Source organism: Myiozetetes cayanensis, unplaced genomic scaffold (genome assembly GCF_022539395.1).
Source record: "Myiozetetes cayanensis isolate MyiCay16 unplaced genomic scaffold, myiCay2020 scf1, whole genome shotgun sequence".
Taxonomy (NCBI): Eukaryota; Metazoa; Chordata; class Aves; order Passeriformes; family Tyrannidae; genus Myiozetetes; species Myiozetetes cayanensis.
Genome location: NW_026086604.1, coordinates 88,525,560 through 88,547,044, shown reverse-complemented (window position 1 = coordinate 88,547,044; position 21,485 = coordinate 88,525,560). Strand labels below are relative to the sequence as shown.

The 21,485-nt window shown below is 43.1% G+C and overlaps 1 protein-coding gene across 1 annotated transcript in view; it reads left to right on the top strand.

Moving 5' to 3' along the window:
* Positions 1-5,333: 5,333 nt before the first annotated feature.
* Positions 5,334-21,485, top strand: part of GMPR (guanosine monophosphate reductase) — a 43,628-nt gene continuing 27,476 nt past the window's right edge. Inside the window, exons 1-5 of the mRNA XM_050314210.1 lie at positions 5,334-5,705; positions 9,593-9,712; positions 10,336-10,419; positions 12,031-12,204; positions 20,857-20,938. Coding sequence (XP_050170167.1) covers positions 5,619-5,705; positions 9,593-9,712; positions 10,336-10,419; positions 12,031-12,204; positions 20,857-20,938 — 547 coding nt within the window. The 5' untranslated portion in view covers positions 5,334-5,618. The remainder of the gene's footprint in view (positions 5,706-9,592; positions 9,713-10,335; positions 10,420-12,030; positions 12,205-20,856; positions 20,939-21,485) is intronic.

The window sequence follows — 21,485 nt, the reverse complement described above, 5'->3', positions numbered from 1 at the left end:
GGGAACAAATCCTCATGATCCTAATGGGAGTGAGTCCACTGTATTTGTTGCCTGAAGTCAACTTGTTACAAATGCTAAATCAACACTTGCCACTTGTCTCTGATGAGTTTACTCCCCAGACTATTTCTCCCTGCATTGGTATTTAGTAGGGACAACTCAACTGAAGTCAGTAGAGTTTTTCTGCTATAAAGCCAGTGTGAAAACATAATCAGAGTTTCAGATGTGTAACTTGAATAGGATTTTGCTTAATCCTTAAGTTTTTCTTTCCATGTCTTTCTCTTACGTAAATGAGCTTTAATAATTTGACTATCAAATGACCATCAAAAAAACTACGTAATTATCAAAAATTTTAAAGGCCCTTGAGATCTTGCAGGGGAAGATTCTCTGTAACAACAAAGTAATGTATGGAGCCACTGAATCACAAAGTGGTTGAGGCTGGCAGGGACCTTTCAAGATCGTGTAGTCCAACCTCTGTTTGAGCAGAGTCAGCCAAGGCAGATTGCCCAGGACAGCATCCAGTCAGGTTCTGAATGTGTCCAAGCACAAAGACTCCATAACCTCGCTGGGCAACCTCTGCCAGTTTTCTACCACCCCTACAGGAAAAAAAATGTGTTTTCTGATGTTCAGGTAGAATTTCATGTGTTTCAGCTTGTGACCATTGCTCTTGTTCTCCCAGTGGGCACCAGTGAGGAGAGGCTGGGTCCACATATAAATCTATGTAGCAGCAACAGAATACCTGTTACATCCTGTAAGATAACTTAATATTTCCATTAAGATAATCTCACTGTCTTTTACAGTATGTAGGACTATACTTTTGTAATGTACAGAAATATCAGTTCACAATGGACAGTATACAACAGGTTTTGACCATTTAAATAAAACCTACAGACCTCCTTCCATGGCAGTTAAGCCTTATAATAAACCAAACTAGACCTGATCATGGACCTGAGCGTGGACCTGGCCATAAGCTCTACCATACAATGGTAGAATACTCTTGAATTAGAATCACACTCCCTTGAACAACCCAGACAGCTACCACTCCTCCAGGTAGTCTGAGCACAGTTCAGGGAACAGCATCAGACTGTTTCCAATATGCAGTATAAACAAAATCCCTTGAAGCTCACATATGGCATCTAAATGGCTACGTGTGAGCCACACTCTGTCCCTTCCCTTGCAAGGGCAGATTGGTGTGGTTCATTTTATTTATCAGCACAGACAGATTCTAAGCATATTTCATAAGCCAATGAAGGTCAAAGCTTCATTTAAGTACAAATTGATGTAATTACTTATAATTATCATTTGAAACCTGCTGAAATCAAATAGAAATGGATAATGTCATTTACTCCTAAGTAAACTGTACCTTGAATGAGAAGTTGTTCTGCTGAATTCAGTGTGGGGCTGGGATTCAGTTTATAATTAGTGGTTATGATTATTATTACTCTAAGATCTTTGAATTTAATGAAAATACTTCTGGCATATGAATTTCTTCATAACAAGTGCTCTTCATGCATGTAGTTGAAGTCTGCTTGGCACAGCTATGAAAGGCAAGGGTATCAGCTCCACTCCTCCCATTTCTGGTGGCTATCAGTGCCAGCAAAAGCCTCAGTGCAGATGCTGTAATAGGAGTGACAGTTCAGCGAAACATGCTTATCTCTGCAACCCAAGGAAATCTGTTTGTGTTTACAGGGTTTGCTGAGTTGCTTTTCTTGATCCATCCACTGGGAAATTCTATGCAGTGTAGACAAGGCCTGAACTCAAACAGAATAATGCAAGTGATTTACATCTCTCATAAGAAAAACAAGGCTCTTTTCTCAAATGTACTGCTTCTCCTTAACAGTGAAAGATCTCCATCACACAAGTCCTGCAGCATGTTGTTCTTTCCAGATATGGGATTTTGCTGGGAAGTTGTGACACACAATTTGTGGGAGCACTTACCAGTTGAGCAATGCTTTAACTACTGCTCACCACACTCCTTAAACAGGCATGCTAATTATGTTACAGGCTGACTGTGTTACAGGTTAAGCTCTACAAGGCTATAGTATTTTCCTAGGAACCAGAGCAAGGAAGTCAGCATGGGCCTTCAGCCTTCAGTTGTGCTAGCTGTGCATCTGCTGTGACCAGAGTTTCTACTGACAATGACAACCTCATTAAGCATTCACCCTAGAGGTGTTTCTGGTGCTCTGAAGTGCTCATACTTCAAGGTTATCACTGGATGCTTTTTTCAGTACCAAGAAGTCAGTGAGAAAGTGTTCTTATTTAAATTAGAAGAAAAGTAAGCATTGATAAAAAGAGGTATTTTTAATGCCACATACAATTAACCTGGTACACCACAAATAGCTGGCCCCCACATGGAATTTGTGTCACTGATCACAACCCTTTGAGCCCAGAAGTTCAATCAGTTTTCAGTCCACTTCATTGTCCTTTTAGCTAGTCCACAAAACTTCATTGGTTTGTCTACAAAAATGTTATTGGGAGTCTGTCAAAAGCCTTACCAAAGTCAAAATAAACAACTCCTCATCTTAGTCATTTCATCTTAAAAGGTAATCAGGTGAGCTGATTTTATCTTCACAAACTCATGACAACTACTTTCAGTCACCTTCTTGTCCTTCGTCCATTTGGAAATGGTTTCCAGTATTATTTACTTCATGACCTTCCCAGGCATTGAAGTGAAACTGACAGGCCCAGAGCCTCCTTCCTTCTTGCTCTTCTCAAAGACAGGACTGATAATTGCTTTTCCGAGTTCTCAGGAACTTCCCCTCTCCCAACTTGATCCTGCTCTATTGAGGGTAAGTCTTTGCTGCTCTTGACTTTCTGATGGGTCTCAGGGGCCTGGAAATACTGAGACAAATCTTACTAGGGAAGACCAAGGCAAAGAAGCCAATGAGTACCTCAGCCTTTTCCATGTCCTTCATTACCAGGTCCCATTTGTGAACTAATTTATATTATGAAATACAACAGTATTTACAATTGCAATACGAGGACGAAAACCACAAGGTCAATGATAACTCTTGGCTTGAGACACAGTAATAACTATTTGCATTATAATGATCACTTTTTCCTCTTCTCAAAAACACCAAGTTCAGAAAACCTAAAAAGCTACACTGGCAGTGGTCTTTTCAGCTACACTGGCTGAGCAGTTCTCTTCTGAGTGCATTGTTCCACCTGCTTTTAAGTATAAACATAAAACAATGAAGTAAAGAAGAACTCTAAAGGAAAGTAACAAATAATTTACATATGCTAATTTTGAAATCAGTGATGGCTCATTTGCACTTGAAGGATAAATACTGAAACTGCATACAGCCTGGCTGAACAGCTCCTCCTCCCATAGTACAGAGAGAGAATCTGGGATCACTGCGGGTATAAAGAGGAATAGCAAAGATACATAAGAGGTGATCTTCATTTCTGGCTATGATATTAATGTGATTATTGATCATGTCCCTTCTGGTGTCCATACTTCAGAAAGGACATTGAAAAAGACAGAGGTGGCTCAGCAAGAAAACATAATTTTAATTAGAGAAAACATATCCTGAAGTAACAAACTGGACAATTTCGAATTTTGTAAACTTTTAAAGAACAGTCAAGCTGATCAGAGACACCTGACTAGTCTGTTGGTATGTGTACATGGGGAAATACTGGTCATTAGCAGATACTTTAAACTGCAGAAAAATAGCACTGTGAGAAGAAACTAAAAATACTAGAAATGATAAACAGCATCAGGCATGGATTTTCCGGGGCTTACATGTATCACTGCTAGCGTCAATCTCCTACTCTCCACAACAGTGCTGACCTTTTGAACCCACAGTGCAGTGCAGTGGCTTCTTTCTTCTCAGCATCACATGCCTGCCATGAGGGCATAGAGAAGACGTGGTGCCAAGCACAGAGAGGAGACATTTGGTTTTTTCCATTCTCAATCCTCTGCTACAGACATGCCACTTTCACAGGACCCATTCTCATCAGTACTCTTAGTATTTAACAGTAAGTGGTGGCACATGCATCTGTCTGTGTGAAGAATATATTTTAGTAGTTCTGTTATATTGTTAAAGCCAATGGAGAAAACACTGAGTGAACAGCCTCAGTTATGCAGATGAGACTAATTATAAAGTGTTCTGTTTTACCTGAATATTTCTGTGGGAAATACAATTGCAAGGCTCTCCTGGAACATCATCTGGAGTTCCAAAGCCTCAAGGCTTCCTGGAAATAAGATTCAAGGCCTCTCAAACTGGACATTCAAAACTACAAGCACTCAAATGCCCTGCCTTCTGTGTAAAGCTCCGGGCTCATGCTTGCTCCATAGGAGGCAGGGTGTTGACCAGACGTGTGCAACTTTCAGATAAAGAAGAGAGCACTAACTGATCCTGCGAAGTGTCTGAGGAAGGGGAGCCAGTCATTATCCTCCCACGCTTCAGTTTCCAGTCATTAACAAGGCTTAGCTCATGTGTCTTCCAAAGAATTCCAAATCTTACAACCCACTAACTTTGTAATTAAATAGACTTTAAGGCTCAAAGCTCCTGTGGAAGTCATCTCATGTGTTGTCTGGTAACCTGTATTGATCCACGTGCCAGCCTTTACAGATGAACTCAGCACATGCAGTACTGTTGCTATTAGGGGTTTGTGAATGCATGTTGAACCATGGCTAACCACTGAAAAAGAAGCAAATAAAGCCACAAATCAGGCTCCTGTGGAAGTGGAAAAAAAAATGTTGCAAAAAAGCAAAGCTCCTTGTTGTTTCTCTGAGTGTACTAAATAGGAAATTACTGTGCAGAGGCAGCTGCAGGTGGCTGGTGCTGTGACCACTCTTCTATGACCAACCAGCTGCACATTTCTCAACGTTTCTAAGGCCAGAACCACACTGAGGCTGTTGCTCTGCTCTGCAGTCCGATGGGGACCAGCTGGAGAACCCCAAAAGCTGAGCTCTGCCTCAGTTTTACCATGGCCAGGCAGGGGGCCAGGTTCGGGCTCAGAGCAAAGCACCCCGGGAAGTCGAACTCCCACCAGAGACCAGGAGGATCAAGTACTGCCTTTTTATATGCCTGGAGGCAGAACATTTTGGGCCGTGCTGCAGCAGCCCTGACAACGCCGAGGAGCGCCGCCAGCCCACGCCCGGGGCGGTGGGAGTGGGGGGCGGCCAAGATGTCCGATCAGCGCCGCACCGGCATCAGCACCGCCGGGCTCCGACAGCCGGCACCAGCCGCCCGCTCGGTCACATGGAGGCGCCATTTCCTCTGCCCTTGCTTTCCCCTTAAGGCCGCCGCGGTGCCGCCGGTGCCTCGCCCCGCACGGGGCGGCTGCGGGCGGGCGCCGCGTCCCCGTGTGCCCCCCACCGCACACAGCCCGGCGGAGAGGCGGGGGGGTGGCTGCGGCGGGAGAAGGGGCAGGGGCCGGCCGGCTGCCCGGCTAAAAACAGCCCTCTCCTAATAAAGCGATGGGGCCCGGTGTCCGCGCCCTATAAATACGCTCGGTGCGGGACCCGCGGGCTTTGGCCGGCTCGGCTCGGCTCGGCGCGGCTCTGCAGGGGCGCGGTGCAGCGGAGCGCAGCCAGCGCAGCGGGGCCGCCACTGCCGCCGCCGCCTCTGCCGCCAGGAGAGCCCCAGCCCCCGCACCCCCGCCACCCCAGCGAGATGCCCCGGGTAGACGCAGACATCAAGCTGGACTTTAAAGATGTCCTGCTCAGACCTAAAAGGAGCAGCCTCAAAAGCAGATCAGAGGTGGGGGCATCCAAACCCAGCATGCTTCTCCCCCCAACCCCCCTCCCCCCCCCTTCTGAACGCCTAACTTCCTTAACCCGCCTTCCCTCCCTGCTTTATTTTTATTTCCCCGGTCTAACGTAGCAGTGCCCTCCCTGATCGAGACGCCCTTTGCGTGGCGCGGGGATGCCGCTGCTCCCGGGAGGATGGGAGAACGGGGTCGGCGTTGCGAGCCCGCGGCGTCTGTCGCCGCGGCCCCGGCGGAGCGGGGGGCGGCGGGCGCTGCAAGCCGGTGTCGCGCCGTCCTCCCCTCTTCCTGAAGCAGAAATACAAGGGGAGTTGTGAGGGATTGTTTGCTCCTAACAGGTGCCTCTGCGGCGCTGAGCGGGGGGTGACCTCCCGTTTCGGAGGGGGCGGCCGTGGACTGGCGGCGCTCCAGGACAAGGGGTGTCCGGTTACCGGCACCGCAGAAGCGGGTGCAGAATGCGCCCGGCAAGGCAGCATTGCCCTCAGCCTCGGGGGCTGAGGGCGGCGGTGCTGATACCGAGTAACTGATGTGCTTGCTCTTTCTAAAAAATAATTGCAGTAAAAACCCGCGAAGACGCTAGGATGCGCTTCCCAGAGCGCAGGATGCCACGGGGTGGGACTCTGTCATGGAGTGCTCCCATCAAGGGGAAAACCCCATCAAACCTGGGGCGGTGGGATAGTTTAACCCTCGCTTGGGTTTAAGCCCCGAGTGATCTGCGTGGGCAGAGCCCGAGGGTCCCCCGCGGCTGAAGCTGCCCGGGGCTCTCTGTCCTTGCTAGCCCGGGGCCACTGTTAGCCAGAACAGTACTGTAGTTATTTCTCATCAGGGATCAGGAAAGACCCCAGGAAATCAATTCCATGAGGATCGATTGCCTCCACACAAAAAGATGGCTGCCTCAGGATCGAAGGTGCCTTCTCGTTTACCCCACATAACCCCAAGGTTAACAAAGGATTTACTTTGACTAAAGAAGGAATTATGTTGTGTTCGGCGATGAAAAGAGGATTAAGGTTTTCTCCAGGCAACGCAGAGTTGTAAGAGAGACTGAGGTAGAAAGGGAAAGGGAAGCGGGGAGACTGATTATTGGAGGACTGTGGCCAGGGATTTTTAGGACAACAGCTAAGCAAAACTTCTTTGCCATTACGAGGTGTAAGATCAGAGAGGCTCTTTAAGTTGAAAGGTAATCTCTGGCGAGTAATTTTTAGTTTACAAAGAACGGTGCCCTGGCTGAGTTACTAACTCCTTATCATGTGCTCATAAGGCCTGTGGGTACTTTCCAGCCATTTGTATGGGAACTTGTGGGTCTCCTTAAAATTCACTGTGCTGGCCTGGCAAACAGGTGGAGCTGTGCTCCACCGAGTGAGTGGCACATGGCTCCTTCAAGTGCTGTGTTTTGTATATTTAGCTGTGTGCATGCTGTGGAAAGAAGGGGTGCTGGGAAGGGAAAACGATAGGAGGAACATGAGCTGATATGGCAGGGTTGTAACGGGTGGCTATGATGAACTGTTAAAACATTTCAGATGAGAAAAAGTGTGTGTCATGAGGGGGTCAGTGAAAACCGATGAAGGTTAAGAAATTGGACACCATCACTGAGGCTGTGGCAACAGGGATAAACAGTCTGTGAGAGCCAGATCTGAAATGGACAGCCCCAGTCTGCTTCAAAACAAGAATATAAATAAATAGTTCTGGCAGAGGAACAGAGGCAGCACACTACAGTGCCTGTTACCCAGCAAGCTGCTGCTTTGAAGCTTATATCAGCAAGTGTCTGCTTCTCTGGTGCGAATGCTTCATTTTGCATAAGGATAGCTTTTTAAGCAGTAGGATTAAGTCAGCTTCTTAGAGAGGCGATTTGGGATGTTTGCAAATCATGTAGGTTTGCTGTGTTGGTACTTGGTTTTGATTCCTTGCACAGTCTTCATTTTCCATGGTTGCTTTCTCCTTTTGAAAAGGTACCAGAAAATTTGATGCTTGGATTCAAGTGTCAAGGAGACAAAAAGACTATCAGAATTGCTATTAGTGGTACTAAAGAAAACCGGTTAGACTTGTTAGCTTTTGCGGGAAAACCTAAACACAGTAGGATTATTCAGTATGGAGGAGAAGCAGCTGTGGAGGATGTGCTAGAAGTCCATGAAGTGAGGAGTGGAATGGAAAAGGTGAAACTGAGCAGTGGTTGTACATTGTCTCTCACAAAACAAGAAGCAGCACAAAATGTAATTATCAAGCACAGGTCATAGTTTTTATACAACAGATAACTCATCATTGGTATTTATTGCTGTGGGTTCTGGGCAGGCTAAAAGTGTAAAGGACTAAAAAATTATAAGGCATGTTCTTACCTCATCTTGTGTCTATTTTACTGTCTATTTTGATGTCTTTTTTTTAAAAACATGCTCTTACTTCTTTCTTTAAACGAGTCTACTTAAACATACTTTACTTTCTTTAAACATACTCTTCTCTAAAGTTCCTTTGAAAAAGATGTTTTTCCTTTGCAAAACTGTAATGCAGTGGTTCTGGTACTGGTATCTGTGTGGAACTGGTTATGAGAAACTCTTTTTTCCCCCGCTTGGTTCTAGTTAACAAATTGCATTAAAAAGGAGTAAGATAAATTAAATTTTCATACTTATTTCATACCTACGTTCTTTGTACTATTTTCTAATGTTAGCTACAGCTGAAATTTCCATAAGAATCCATAATGGCTGGAGAATTTGACCTCTCTGATAGTAAATGGGAAGAAGGGAGAATCTCCATTAAGATAAATCTTAGCTAGTTTACCTCAATGACCCTTCCCTTAATGAGCTTATATAAAATGAGAACCTGATTTACAATATATCACTGAGGGACCACTTTTTCTGTCTTAAACAAAGCAGTAGTATATCCTGCACTATATTAATCAGAATGTAGCCTGCAATATAACAGTGCTCAAAATGTGTTGTAAATAAATAATCAGAGTCCTATAATTTTTATATTGCTTTCTTTCTGGTGATAGATTTCAGTTTAGTTCAGGTCTCCAAATGTTCCTGGGTTAAAGCAGCAGTGAGGAGTATCAAAAACTGAGAGAGGTTTCGTTTTCACTGTTACTAAAGAGACTAAACTAAAATCTTACAGTTGTGCATTTCTTTTCCCTTTTTTTTTCTTCTTCCTCCTCCCCCTCCCTTTACATCTTTTTCCCCCTTATTATTATAAGATGTGAAGTAGACCAGTGGGAACTGGTCTAATCTGATAATACCTCTTGCAAATGTAAGGAACAAAATGCCTGATGTTATCACGATCATTTTAAGATGCTGAAGAAGAAATAACTTTGAAGGTGAAAGCGGATGCAGTTGTAAATCATTAACTTAGAAACTAGCAGCTTCGTGATTTAGTAAGACAAGGTATGATGGTTCATATTGTGTGGCAAGAGTGCTGGTAACTGACCAAAAGTAAGAGCATGCTTTATTATATAGTCATTTACATTCAAGACTGGGACAAAGTCCTCTGTGAGAGAGGGAGTTGTAGTTCTGACTTGTGTGGAATTAGAACTTCAACTTGGGTTTCTCAGGCAGCCAAACAAACAGCTGATTTTACTTCTGCTTACAATAATCCACAGTCCTCTTTGTCTTTCCTTTCGAAACACTTCTGCCTTGTTTCTTTTTTTCTTACTACTTTTATTCTGATTCTCTTGTTCATAAGAACTCATTTTAACAGAGGAAACATATTTTCTTTCACATTTGGAAGGCAGAAGTTGTTAAAAAAATAAATTAAGTGATGTAATAGTGGAATGAAGGGAACAGGAGATGTGAGGAAAATCAAGAAGCTGTGTCGAAACCTGCTGTATCTGAAATCTGTGACAAAACTCCTGTTAGACTGCAATCCGTTGCTTAAAAGAACATGTGTCTGTTCATTGCAGGTTGACCTCACGCGCACCTTCACCTTCCGCAACTCCAAGCAGACATACACAGGAATTCCCATTATAGTGGCAAACATGGACACTGTGGGGACATTTGAAATGGCCGTGGTTATGGCAAAAGTAAGTCTTGACTCTCATTTCTGCAACAGTTGGAAAGCAGATGGGTGACAATGAGCAGCCTTTTTTAATTTTTAGCAAAGTTTGTTTTTGAAACGGAGGGGCATGAGTTTAAAATTCAGAACAAGAAAAGGCAGCTGTGCTTTTACAACAACACAGTTGCCACAAACAGAGCTCTTGCTATAAGATAGTTTCACTGGAGATGCTTCCATACTGGGAAGTTCCATCTTGGGTGTAGCTCAGCTTCAGATGGATCTTTTAGAGCTTGATATCTGAGGGCTGTTTGTGCTACCTGCCAGGAAAAAAAAATAGCTGTCAGGTTTTGAAAGTGTAGGTTATTGGATAAAACTATAGCAGTTTCTAAGTTAATTAGCCTCTGGCACATTCAAAATAGTGACAATAGCTTCATGAAACGCATCACAAACCTGATTCTGAAAGGTTGGCCAAGTATACCAAGTTACCTTTGAGAAGATGTTTGGAGTTGCATGGTCTGTTATTCACTCTTACTGTTTCTTTCAATCAGGATGAGCCTGTACTTAAAGGGGGAATTTCTAATGCCTTATTTTGCAACTGAGGGAAAGATGACTAACTTGGACATTAATATCAGTTTTCTTTTTTTTTGCTAGCATGCAATGTTCACTGCAATTCACAAGCATTATTCTCTGGAAGAATGGAAACTGTTTGCTGCCAATCACCCAGAATGCCTTGAGGTACATTTTTGTACTGTAAATTATTATGGTTTATTGCTTTGTTCTGAACTCACATACACTGGAGTCTCTTGGGAATACTGTTGTCAAGTGAGGTTTTGCAGAATGAAGATATTTGCTGTTCTTAAATTCATGAAGGGAAGTGGCTTGTCCTGATTAAAAAAGAATAGCTGTGTTAGTCCATAATGAAAGTGCTTATATTAAGATGCAAAAAAGCAAAGTTTATATATGCTTGGAATGGAAACAGAGAAGTATCCCAAACAAAGAAGAAGGAAATACTTGGGATTAGGTCTAACTGCTGTGCTTCTGTTGCTGTTCGAAGCTGTGGTACTTCACAAATGTGGATAACCTTGAGTAACCCAGCCACAAGCTGGCCCTGCAAACCCTTGGGCTGGGCAGAGTCTTTGCTATCAGGTGTGCAAGTGAACCTGGACTGCGGACTGGAGGGATCCAGGTGCTGGGCCCAAGCTGGGATGAGCAGTGAAAGTTGTCAGAACATAACGTGTCTTACCTCATTGCACTAGAGTTCACTCTGTGCTGCTACTGGCTGTGTTACCCCACTTGTTCACAGGGTCCTAGCCTAAGCTATGAGAGATAACAGGTAAATTTATTTACTATATTTAAACATTGACTTATAGAGTTTGGACTTTTTTATATACAGATTTCTTTTGTGTTCTTCTGGCAGGCTCCTGTACCAGGAGAGTCAGTATAAGAGTATGCTTGGCTATTTCTTCTTCTCCTCAGAATTCAGTGCAGTTTTGAAATTTTTTCTATACTGAAAAGAATATCACACAGCTGTATTCTGTCTCTACCTGTGGAACATTTTAGAATTATGTTATAAAGGCTATAGATAACAGGATTGTCTGAAAGCAAGCCTAGCACTTAGCTCAGTCTGGATTACTTACATACCACTATAGGGTAGAAAGTGGTCCCACAAATGTCCTGTGTCTGAATGCTTTCTAACTTAACTTATTTGTGGTTCGTAATGACTGGAGTAGGATCTCCTAGTGATTAAATATTGAGTGACCTTGGATTTCTGCAGAGGTTTTGTGGGCCAGCAGCTGTGGAAACTATTCTTCTTTTGGAAAGGACTCATAGGAAGAAAAAGGAAGAAGCAATCTGCTTGTTTTCAATGGTAGCTGACCCTGCTTGAGAAAGGGATTGGACTGTACAGTCTCCAGAAGTCCCTTCCAAACAAAACTATTTGGTGATTCTGTAGATCAAAGGAGTGCTTGGTGAACTTAAAGACACAGATTTTACTCTCTTGACAGTGCCCCAAATTTTGCCACTCTAATTTTCTGTAAATATACTAAGTTAGGGCTTCTTCTATGTTTGTTTAATACGAGGATGGCTGAACCTTCATTCATCTTAGATGATTATATAACAATCCACTTTTTAATGAAAAGCTGATAAAATGCTAATTTCTCTTTATTTTATATACTTCAAACAAAACAGAAATAACACTGATATTCCCAGAAAGATATTTATTTTGTATTATATATTGTGATTTTCACTAGTTTGTATGACTATGCAGAAAAAAGCATTTGAATTATGTCTGTTTATCCCAGTTTTTGAAACCTACTACTCCGTTTTGTTCTCCTTGTCTTTTTCTAGCATGTAGCAGCAAGCTCAGGTAGTGGAAAAGCTGATTTGGACAAGTTAAAAAGTATTCTAGAGGCCATTCCACCTATCAGATACATCTGCCTGGATGTGGCAAATGGCTATTCAGAGCACTTTGTGGAGTTTGTGAAGTGTGTCCGTGCCCTGTTCCCACATCACACCATTATGGTAAGTGTGTAGAAGGGGTGGGAGGGGTGTGTGTGTTTGTGAATTCTGTCCAGGAACAGGACCCAGAGTTTGATTGGTAGGCAATCAGATGCTATAAAAGGAAGGAAGGATGTTTCATAATAAGTTGACATTGTCCATCTTCCATTGCTGATAATTTCTGTGGGAATTATTAGTGTGTGCTCTGATACAGCAGTCTGATGTTGGCATGGCAGGCTAAGTGGATCCAGTTTTTTCCCTATTCATGTCCTCCTTCACACACCAGATGAGGCCCCCAATCATAAAGTGTGTAGGTGTATTTTAATGATTCCAAGCAGAGGTTTGCTGTGGGAATATGCCAATGGTTCTGGCCAACTGATGTCAGTGATTGTTTTCATCTGTTAGTTCACTATGAAGAGAGCTGAATGTAGACTAATCCTTGCCCATGACACGAGTCATAGGGGTGTTCTGCAGTTGTGAATGGCATTATCAGAGAGTAAAATGGTCAGTGCTGGGGCTTTTCATGTGCTTTCTGTGACATTATATCCCGTCTCAGTGCTAATACCATGCTTCCTTCAGCCCTTTTGCACTAGGAGTAGAGTGTTCGCATTGATGTGGAACTCCCTGCAGCAGAGTACTACTGCTTCTTTCCCAGAGCCTTTGAAGAAATGTGCCTGAATTTGGTTTCATGAGAATAGCAGAAATTCTCAAACAAGCAGTAGATTTGTAAAGAGGCTACCAGCCTTTCTTCAAGCCAGTGCAGCAAAAAATCATGTGTTTAGGCAACATTTTCTCACTTTTCCATGCCAGACACAAAGCTGCACGTAAAGTAAATATGAAGTAAAATTCATCATAAATGCCCATTCTACCTTGGTTTAATAGGAAATGACATGCTCAAGCAGCTCAGGGGAGACCATGTTCCTTTCTCCTGTACTGAAGGAAGGCAGCGTTCTTGCCTCTGAATGATGGTGGCATTGGAAATTGGAAGTGGGCTGGAATGCCTGTTGGATTCTGGGTTATCATAGGCTAAGGAATAGGCATCCTTCAGCAGTTACCAAGAGTGTCCATGGCTTTGGACGTCCATTTCCCATGTCTTTGGAGAGAGGTTTTGGAACTATGAAGTGAGAGATGTGGGCTTTTTGAGCTTCCTGCTTCATGTCACTGCAGTGAGGCAAGAAGCTGTTTCCTTGCTTTGGATCTGAAGTATTTTCCTCTGTGACATGATTAATCCAGTGTCTTTGACTTGAAAAGTTGTGGGAGGGAGCTTAAACCACATAGTTAAAGAAAAAGATCTTCCCTATGAGCAGTGGAAAGAAAACTGTGTGTCATGCCCTCTTCCACCTCCCCACGGACTGCTGACTTTGCTGACTGAGGATGGAATTCCACCAAAAGGAATTGCCCAGAAGACACAGGAGGTCAAAGTCAGGTATCAAACCCATATTTTAGACCAGAGTTCTTAAGCCAGTCTCATCCACCCCCCAATGTCTCTTCAACTGCCTTCCTAGTGTCTCTGCTTCTGGGACTAAGGTTATTGATACTTTGGGTCTCTTTGTCCTGAGAGCACCACCTGCTTGAACACATACACAGCCTTGATCTGTTCAGTTGCTTTGTCTTATTGTAGCTCCTTTTTCTGAACATGGTTTAATATGGCTTATGTTTTTCATTTGCATAGCAATAATTTCCATTCCTAAAAGCATGCTAACAAACTTGGGGTGTTCAAAGAACCTTCAGTTTTTCAAAGCCACCTGAGTCTGTGCAGTCCCTGAAAGCTTGTGATTCAGCTAGGGATGGACATCTCTACCCTGCTTCCAAATGAGTTTACTTTAAAAGCTATTCCTGGCTGAAAACGCAGGAGCTGGTCCAGGCTCCTTTTTATGATACTCTGGAAGACATGTCCTGCTGCTACCTGTTCTGACTGCTTTGATGTCTCTGTGCTATGCCTGCAGTATGTTCTCTGCTGTTGTGGCTTTCAAACAAAAGGATTAGCAGTTAAATAGGAGGTATAAAAATAAAGAAGCTTTCTCATAGCTGAAAGTGATCTCCAGGACCTTGTAGGCTGTCTTGTTTGCTTTCCTCAGCATGACCATTCATTCCACAGTCAGCTGCAGTGCAGTACATAACAGTAATCCAATCCTGGGTCTCAGGGAATGTGTGTTCCCAGGGGCCATGTAATAGGTTCAGCTCTGAGGTTGAAAGGTGATGTGCAAAGCAACTGTGGTTAATGTGGCCAATACTCCAGTGCAGATGGAGGATGTCTTTTGTGTAACAACCTTTCGAATGCATGTTTTTGTCTTTTTAAAGACAAGGTTTTGGTAATCACATTGCTTTATTTTCTTCTGCCTGGCTCTGACACAAATTTTTTTCATTCCTGCATTTTGTACTAATTTACAAAGAAGATCAGTTTCTTCATGGAACAGGAAGGGTAGGGAAGACAAACAGGGACACAAAGGTACAACATGACTTGTCTTAAGTCACTCATCAGATTGAGAATGGAGGAAGAAGCAAGCCTTTTGACTGTCTCCCAAATGCAGGACTGCCTCCAAGAATCAGGGGTAATGGTCCATTGGGGAGTTTTGCCGTTGCACATTATGGTGTGCATCACTTGTGCCCACTTGCTGAAGTCTAAAGAAAAATTTTACTTGACATTCATGATGGAGAATCAGAACCTTTATATTAGAGAAAACAGAGTCCTTATTTAGTAGTGTAATTGTAGATGTTAGGATTATTCCATCTCACTGAAATTCGGTTTAGCAAGCTAAGATTTTTTTACCAGCAAGGTTTGCCAAGTTTTTTTCCAGAATTTTTTATTTTTGTAGTGTTTTCTATTCTTTATACAGAAGAAACCCCGAGGGGAGCAGGGAGTGTGGCAGAAAGAAGAAGGCTGGGGCAGGAGCACACTTGCAGATACAGTAGCACCAACAAGATATGGACCAGAGAAGGATGAAAGCAGAACTGCAAAGCAGTGGCAGAGGGAAACAGCAGGAGCCAGAAACTGTTGCTCCCCCCTTGGAGTCAGTAGAAGAACTTCTCAGGGCCTTAGTGGAGACAGAATTCAGTCAGAGAAAGCCATGCAGGCTGCTCCCAGTTTCTCTCTGCAGAGTTAATCCAGTCATGGCATGCCCACCAGGGCTGGAGTCTCAAAACAGGGGCCAGGTGGGATCCCAGGGCAGGAGATGATGCTGCTGAGCCTGTCTTGGGTCAGTTACAATACTGTGTGCGAACACCCATGAGGTGTGGCTCAGCCTTGCAAAGGGCATCATCCCTCCATCTGATGGTAAAGCACCCCTTGCTTTGGTGGGTGGGAAGTGTCCTTTGGCCGTCTTCCTGACAGTGTGGAGGCACAGACTGTGCTTTCCTCTAGGATACAAGAAGAAAGTTTGAAAACTGTTGTTACCGACACTTCTCCCCAGCTTGATCCATTGCCATTTGCCAGCAGCTTTCAATCAGTGCAGCAGTGTTCCTGTCTTAGTCAGTATGAGTCGATATTTATAGCAGGCTTTTATGAAGCACAGTAGCAAATGCCTGAGTGAAATTCAGAGGCACTGCCCTACTGTGTTCACTGATTTTGTATCCCTGTCAGAGAAGCCATAGTCTTAATAATCCTGTTAGGTGAAATCTTGATCTCATTAAAGTCAGTAGGGAAACTCCCTGTGACTTTTCAAAGGCCAGGATTTCCCTCAGGTCTGACCCACAGTTCAGTCATCCTGGATAGTGCTGGAATGATCCAGGGTGGCACTCACATGAAACCTCACTCTTGAGTGATGGTACATCTGAATGTCACCCTGACTGTATAGGAACAAGCCTACTGTCAGGGTAATTTGTTGTAGCCCTTAACAGTGACCCCACTGAAGGCACGGTGCTTCACCTGGCTTTTGGTTATTACTGGTGCTGTTATTTTACTGACAGGATAGCAAAGTTAGATTAGCAGTGAGGTAATTACTGGTAAATATCTCTTTCAAGAAAGCCAGTTCTGCAGCAGATTAGAAATGCATTGGTACATGGATGCATCATTAAGATGAGCATGGTTTTCAATATATATATATATATGTATACACAAAAAATACATATGCAGTGGTTGCACCAATTGCTACGTTCCCTGACTACTTGTTCAAATACACTACAAAATGCATTGTCTGTAGTGACTTCTTTGTACAAGTTCCAGTTGCTTTACTTGTTTTATATTCTTAGTTAATTTTAAGAGGGTTTCAACTCTTTAGTCTAGCCTTTCTATATTGACCTTTTCAGATCTTTTTTCATTTCAAGTATTCTGGCTTTACCTTGCAGGTGGGGCTTTCAAAAGCCCTTTTGCATCTATTCACTGTCATACTATCATGAGTGGTAAAGCTGTCATACTATCATGATTGGTTTCAGTGAAAGCAGAGTTCAGCTGGATGTGAGAAAACAGCTTTCACTGTTCTTCAGCTGTGATAACAGGGCCTCTTCACAGATAGCCGTGCTTCTGTCGTAGTGGTCTTCCTGTGCTCTTTGAGGTCTGCAAAAGGTACTAAAAGAAGTAAGCCTGTCATTGGCAGGTTGAAGTCTGCTATGTAGAGCTCCATGTCTTCTTTGAAAATTTGTTAAGGATCTGCAGATTCAGAAAGACAGAAATCACTGATGTGTGTACATGCATTCCAGGAAAAAATGTGTGCTGGGGACATAAGTGCTTTTCTCTGCTAGGATGAGCATTTTGAATCAACATATGCAGTTCCAACATTCTCTAGCAGTAACTTAACAGTAAACGTCTGGTTAGCATTTCTGAAGAGACAGTTTGACAGCCCTCTACGCTCTGCTAATAAGAAGACACTGCTGTTTAAGTTAAATACATATTTGATCCCAAATCTCACGGAACCACCACATTTAATAGCTGCTCGTTCTTGTTTATGCATCACTTTTGCACGTACTCCAGTATTTCACCAAGTTTTAATGTGCTGTTTGTGGTACAGCACAGGGAGTCATCTGCCTTCCAAATGTAAACTGCTTCCTTAATGCTGTAGGCGGCACGCTCTCCATCACCCCACCTTGGAGGGTACAGCACTTAGTATAACAAATTACCACTGAGCAGAAAGGAAGCAGCACTTAGCTAGAAACGCTGTACCTATTTTATATTTTTTATTTCCTGACTCTTCCATTTTATTTTATTTTTAATCAATACCATTCTGGTTTGAGCAAAGTTAAGTGTTCCTGTGTCATAGAACCACAAATTGCTGCTTTACGGTATCACTGTTTTTATAAGTGCTTCAGGTGGTGGCTTGTCAGCTGTTTCAGGCTAATAAAAGGGGGAAGTAAAATTCAGTAAAAATAAATAAGTGGTGAAATAGGAGCCAAAAATCAGTAAGTGAAGAATAATCCTCACCCAGCATTCCCTGGGTAGCTCCTGTTGACTTCAGCAGGAGTTTTGTTTCAGTAAAAACTAAGAAAATACTAAGTAAGGATTTTAGGATTTGCCTCCTACTCTGCGCATATCACTGCTGGTACAAACACTTGCTAAGTCCTGTAGTAACATCTCTAGATCCTAAATTCAGATCTCCCCAAATGAATAGCCCATTTTGGTACAAGTGCAAAATGGGAGATGTGAGCAACCTGACTCCTGTTTCAGGCAGATTTATTTTGTGCAGTTTTTCTAGTTAGGAACATGCTGTAGACATGAGACAAGCCACAGAGCTGAAATTCAAACCAAACTTGTCTTGCACATGTCTGATGGGATGATGGGCCTCATGGGATTCATCCCAGAGTACTGAAGGAGATAGGAGATATTTGAGCAGGATCCCTCTCAATCACCTACCAGAGGTCTTGGGAGTCTGGGGAGATTCCTGCTGACCAAAAGCTAGCCAGCGTTCTTCCAGTTTACAAGAAGAGTGTGAGGCAGGACCTGGGAAGCAAACACTGAGAGGTATGGGGCATTGGCCATCTCCTAGGAAGCCTATGCCAGTGTTTGTGCACCCTCTTAGTTAAGAACTGGATCCTCATGTCAAGTCTGAACCTCCCTTGAGGAACACAGCTTTGAGCCATTCATATGTATCCTGTCGCTGGATCTCAGGGAGAAGTCAGCATCTCCCTCTGCACTTCCCCTCCTCAGGAAGCTGTAGTGAGCAATGAGGTCACCCCTGAGGCACCTTCTCTCCCAGCTAGACAAACCCAATGTCCTCATCCACTCCTCACAGGACGTCCTTTCCAGCCCTGCCACCAATTTTGTTACCCTCCTCTGGCACATTCAAAGCCTTCCACATCCTTCTTAAATTGTGGGGCGCAGTTTACAGGATTGCATTCCCATACAGTGTTCCCTCAGAGTACGGGAATGCAATTAGTACAGCTAGAGTGAGTCATTTCAGGATGTGCTATGTCAGCATTCATTTGCCTTATGCAGCCCTTTGCAGAGAGGAGAGCATGGTCTGAAAATGAACTGGCTAACAGTTTGTTTTCAAGCGTAACTCAAAGCATAGGTTTTAGCTCATAAATCCTCTTTGAATAGAATTAAAATGTCATTTGAAATCTTTGCTCCTTGAAGACTGTCTTTTTCCTGAAAGTCCTCTGGACAGAGTACACTCCTGGCAAGGGAATTAATCTTCAGCTTAACTCTGAGTGCTGATCCATCAGATTCACGTTTGGACACATGCAAGGACCTGTGTTGTCTCACTGTGCTTGCATCAAAATGTTTCTTTAACTGAAGAGACATAGCTTTCTGCACTTATTACACCTATTTTACAAGCCAATTACCAAGTGTGTGCTAGAAGGTTGTTTTATAGCTTCTTGGGAAAAAAAAAAAGTTCCTTTGTATCTGAATAATGTCATCAGTAATTTCATTGCACTGACATTCTCAGGTGTTTTCAGGTGGGTGTATAAAAAGCAAAATCCCCAGTCCCTACAGGCATGTCCCTATAGGGACTCTGAAAAAGAGACAGTTGCCTTTTACTACTGGCTACCTGGCCAGGCAGCTCCTTACAACAGCATGATTAGTAACCTTCCTCTTTACTAAATACCTGCAGAGTTAATTTAAAATCTCAGTGACCTGTATTCACACTGCTGGAGAGTACGGCAGCCACATAGGCAGCAGTGTCATGAACTGCATTGCACTGACCCACCAGTGTTTAAGCTCTTGAAGCTTTTTCAGTGTCTGGGCCGATTTGGCACTTTCGCCAAGGAAGCATCCCAAATGGAAGCTTAGTTAATGCTAGTTGTGGTTATTTCTTTCCTGAGAAGAAACACCCATTTCTAAAGTCACCAGGTTGACACCATTAGCTTCACGTTCATCCAGCTTATCCAGCCAGTGAAGGGCTAGATCTGCTGGTCGTGACTGTGAGGAGCTGGACTCCAGCAGTCTTCTGATGAGTCTCATTAACACATCTCTCAGGCTCGACCATTCATGCTTTGATGTCAGCAAATGTATGAAAGAGTGACATTCACAGTCAGGTTCTTTTGAATTTAGATTGCCGAAAAACATTGTTCAAGAAATGTAGGTTTCTTTGTTGTGATGTCCCACTTGTCCACTTCGTATTCTGGATTTCACAGCATCCATGGACCAGGAAGATATGTATCTCATGGTATATTACTAGATAATGGTAACACAATGTCAGATAAGTGCCATGAGTTTCTGCTACAGTTTGGAAACATTGGAGTAGGTGAAATGTTCCTGGAAGCATGAGTAGATCATGAGGTGACTATGACCCACCAGTGTGACACGGGCAAATGCATTCCTGTGTGTCAGGCAAGATACTTCCATAGAAAAGGCAAGTGTCGTGCAGAGCTCTGATGAGGAATCATCTGTACGCCTGTGGACAGTTCTCATTGCTCAGGTCAGTCTGGTATGAAGGCAAACAAAGACTAAGCAGTTGATTAGGGGCAGGGAGAGCCTGTAGAAGAAGCAAGACAAAGGCTGAGAGGGCTGCCATCTCTTTCAATAAATGTATCAAGGATGCAGGCCAAAGGAGGAAAAGAGCTATTGAAGTGCAAGGAAAATATATGGTAAAGAACACAAACCAATTCAGAACTTCTTTCAAAGAAGATGTCAGCCTAAATTCTGCAAAGTTCATGCCCAGGGAGCCAACCCCCTTTTTCACTTCTGTCATCACCACAACCAAATGAATGTATGTGGTATAAATGCTGTTATTTACATAGCCTGCATGTACATACCAGTTTTGGCACTAATGTGCAAAATTCCAAGAATAGTATCTTACTTACTCTTTCAGTAACAAAATACTGAATCCTAAAGGAAAAAGAGATTTTCAGGATTTTAAACAAGATTTGAACATCTTCCCACAAAGTGAGGTAGGCAAATGGCATGGAGGGCTACAGGCTGTTCAGGAGAGATAGGGCAGGAGAGGTGGAGGGGTTTCACGTTATGTAAGGGAGAAGTATAGCCTATATGGTTAGGGATGATGTGGCTGAGAGCCTCTGTGTGAGGATTGGGGGGATGGATGGCAAAGTTCATATCCTGATTGGGTCCTAAGGATCAGGGTTTACCAGAGCAATCATTAAATTCATTTGACTTGAGAATTTACCTATATGATTGGTTTAATCTCTGTGGTGTGTGCAGTGAGCAGTATGGTGAACTATATTCTTCCTTACTCTGTATAGTTAAACCTGTAAAAGCTGTGGATAAAACTTTACGTTATTGTCATTAATCTTTATTGCAGGAGTCCTGAAATCTCCCATACATGTCATATTGTTCCTTCTGTCTAGGCAGGTAATGTGGTGACAGGAGAGATGGTAGAAGAACTTATTCTTTCCGGAGCAGATATTATTAAAGTGGGTATTGGACCAGGTAAGTCAAATAAGCATGATTTTTGGTAACAATTGGAGGAATTGTCCAGATGGAACCAATAGATAATACTGTTTTCTTGCTTGTTAGAATGCCTAGATCCACTCAGGTCAATAAAGTACCAGTGCCCTTGCACACAGTATATTTAAGAGATACATGGAGAGGGTGCTAGTGTTTTGTACTGCAAAGTGTTATATGTTGCACCTTCAGTCAGTGAAGATGCTTGTTACTGGAAGCACTGAGCTGTCTGAGCTCCTGACATTATCACTGATAACATGTGTTGTGTTTAGGAACACTTTTCTAGCCTGTTGAAAAGAGGCTGAGTCATCCCAGCTAAAGCTCAAAGGATACTGTGTTCAGGTATCCATTTCTGTCAAAGAAAGATGGGTTTCTAAATAGTTCAGTGATTTGTGTTCTGTGAAGCTGAGATTGCCCATATTGTCAGTGTCTTCAAAGATGAAATGACATTAATTTTGAAGTATGGATAACATTGCCTCTGCCTGTTACTATTGCCTGGGAGCTAAAATTTATATTAATGCACTTATATCTA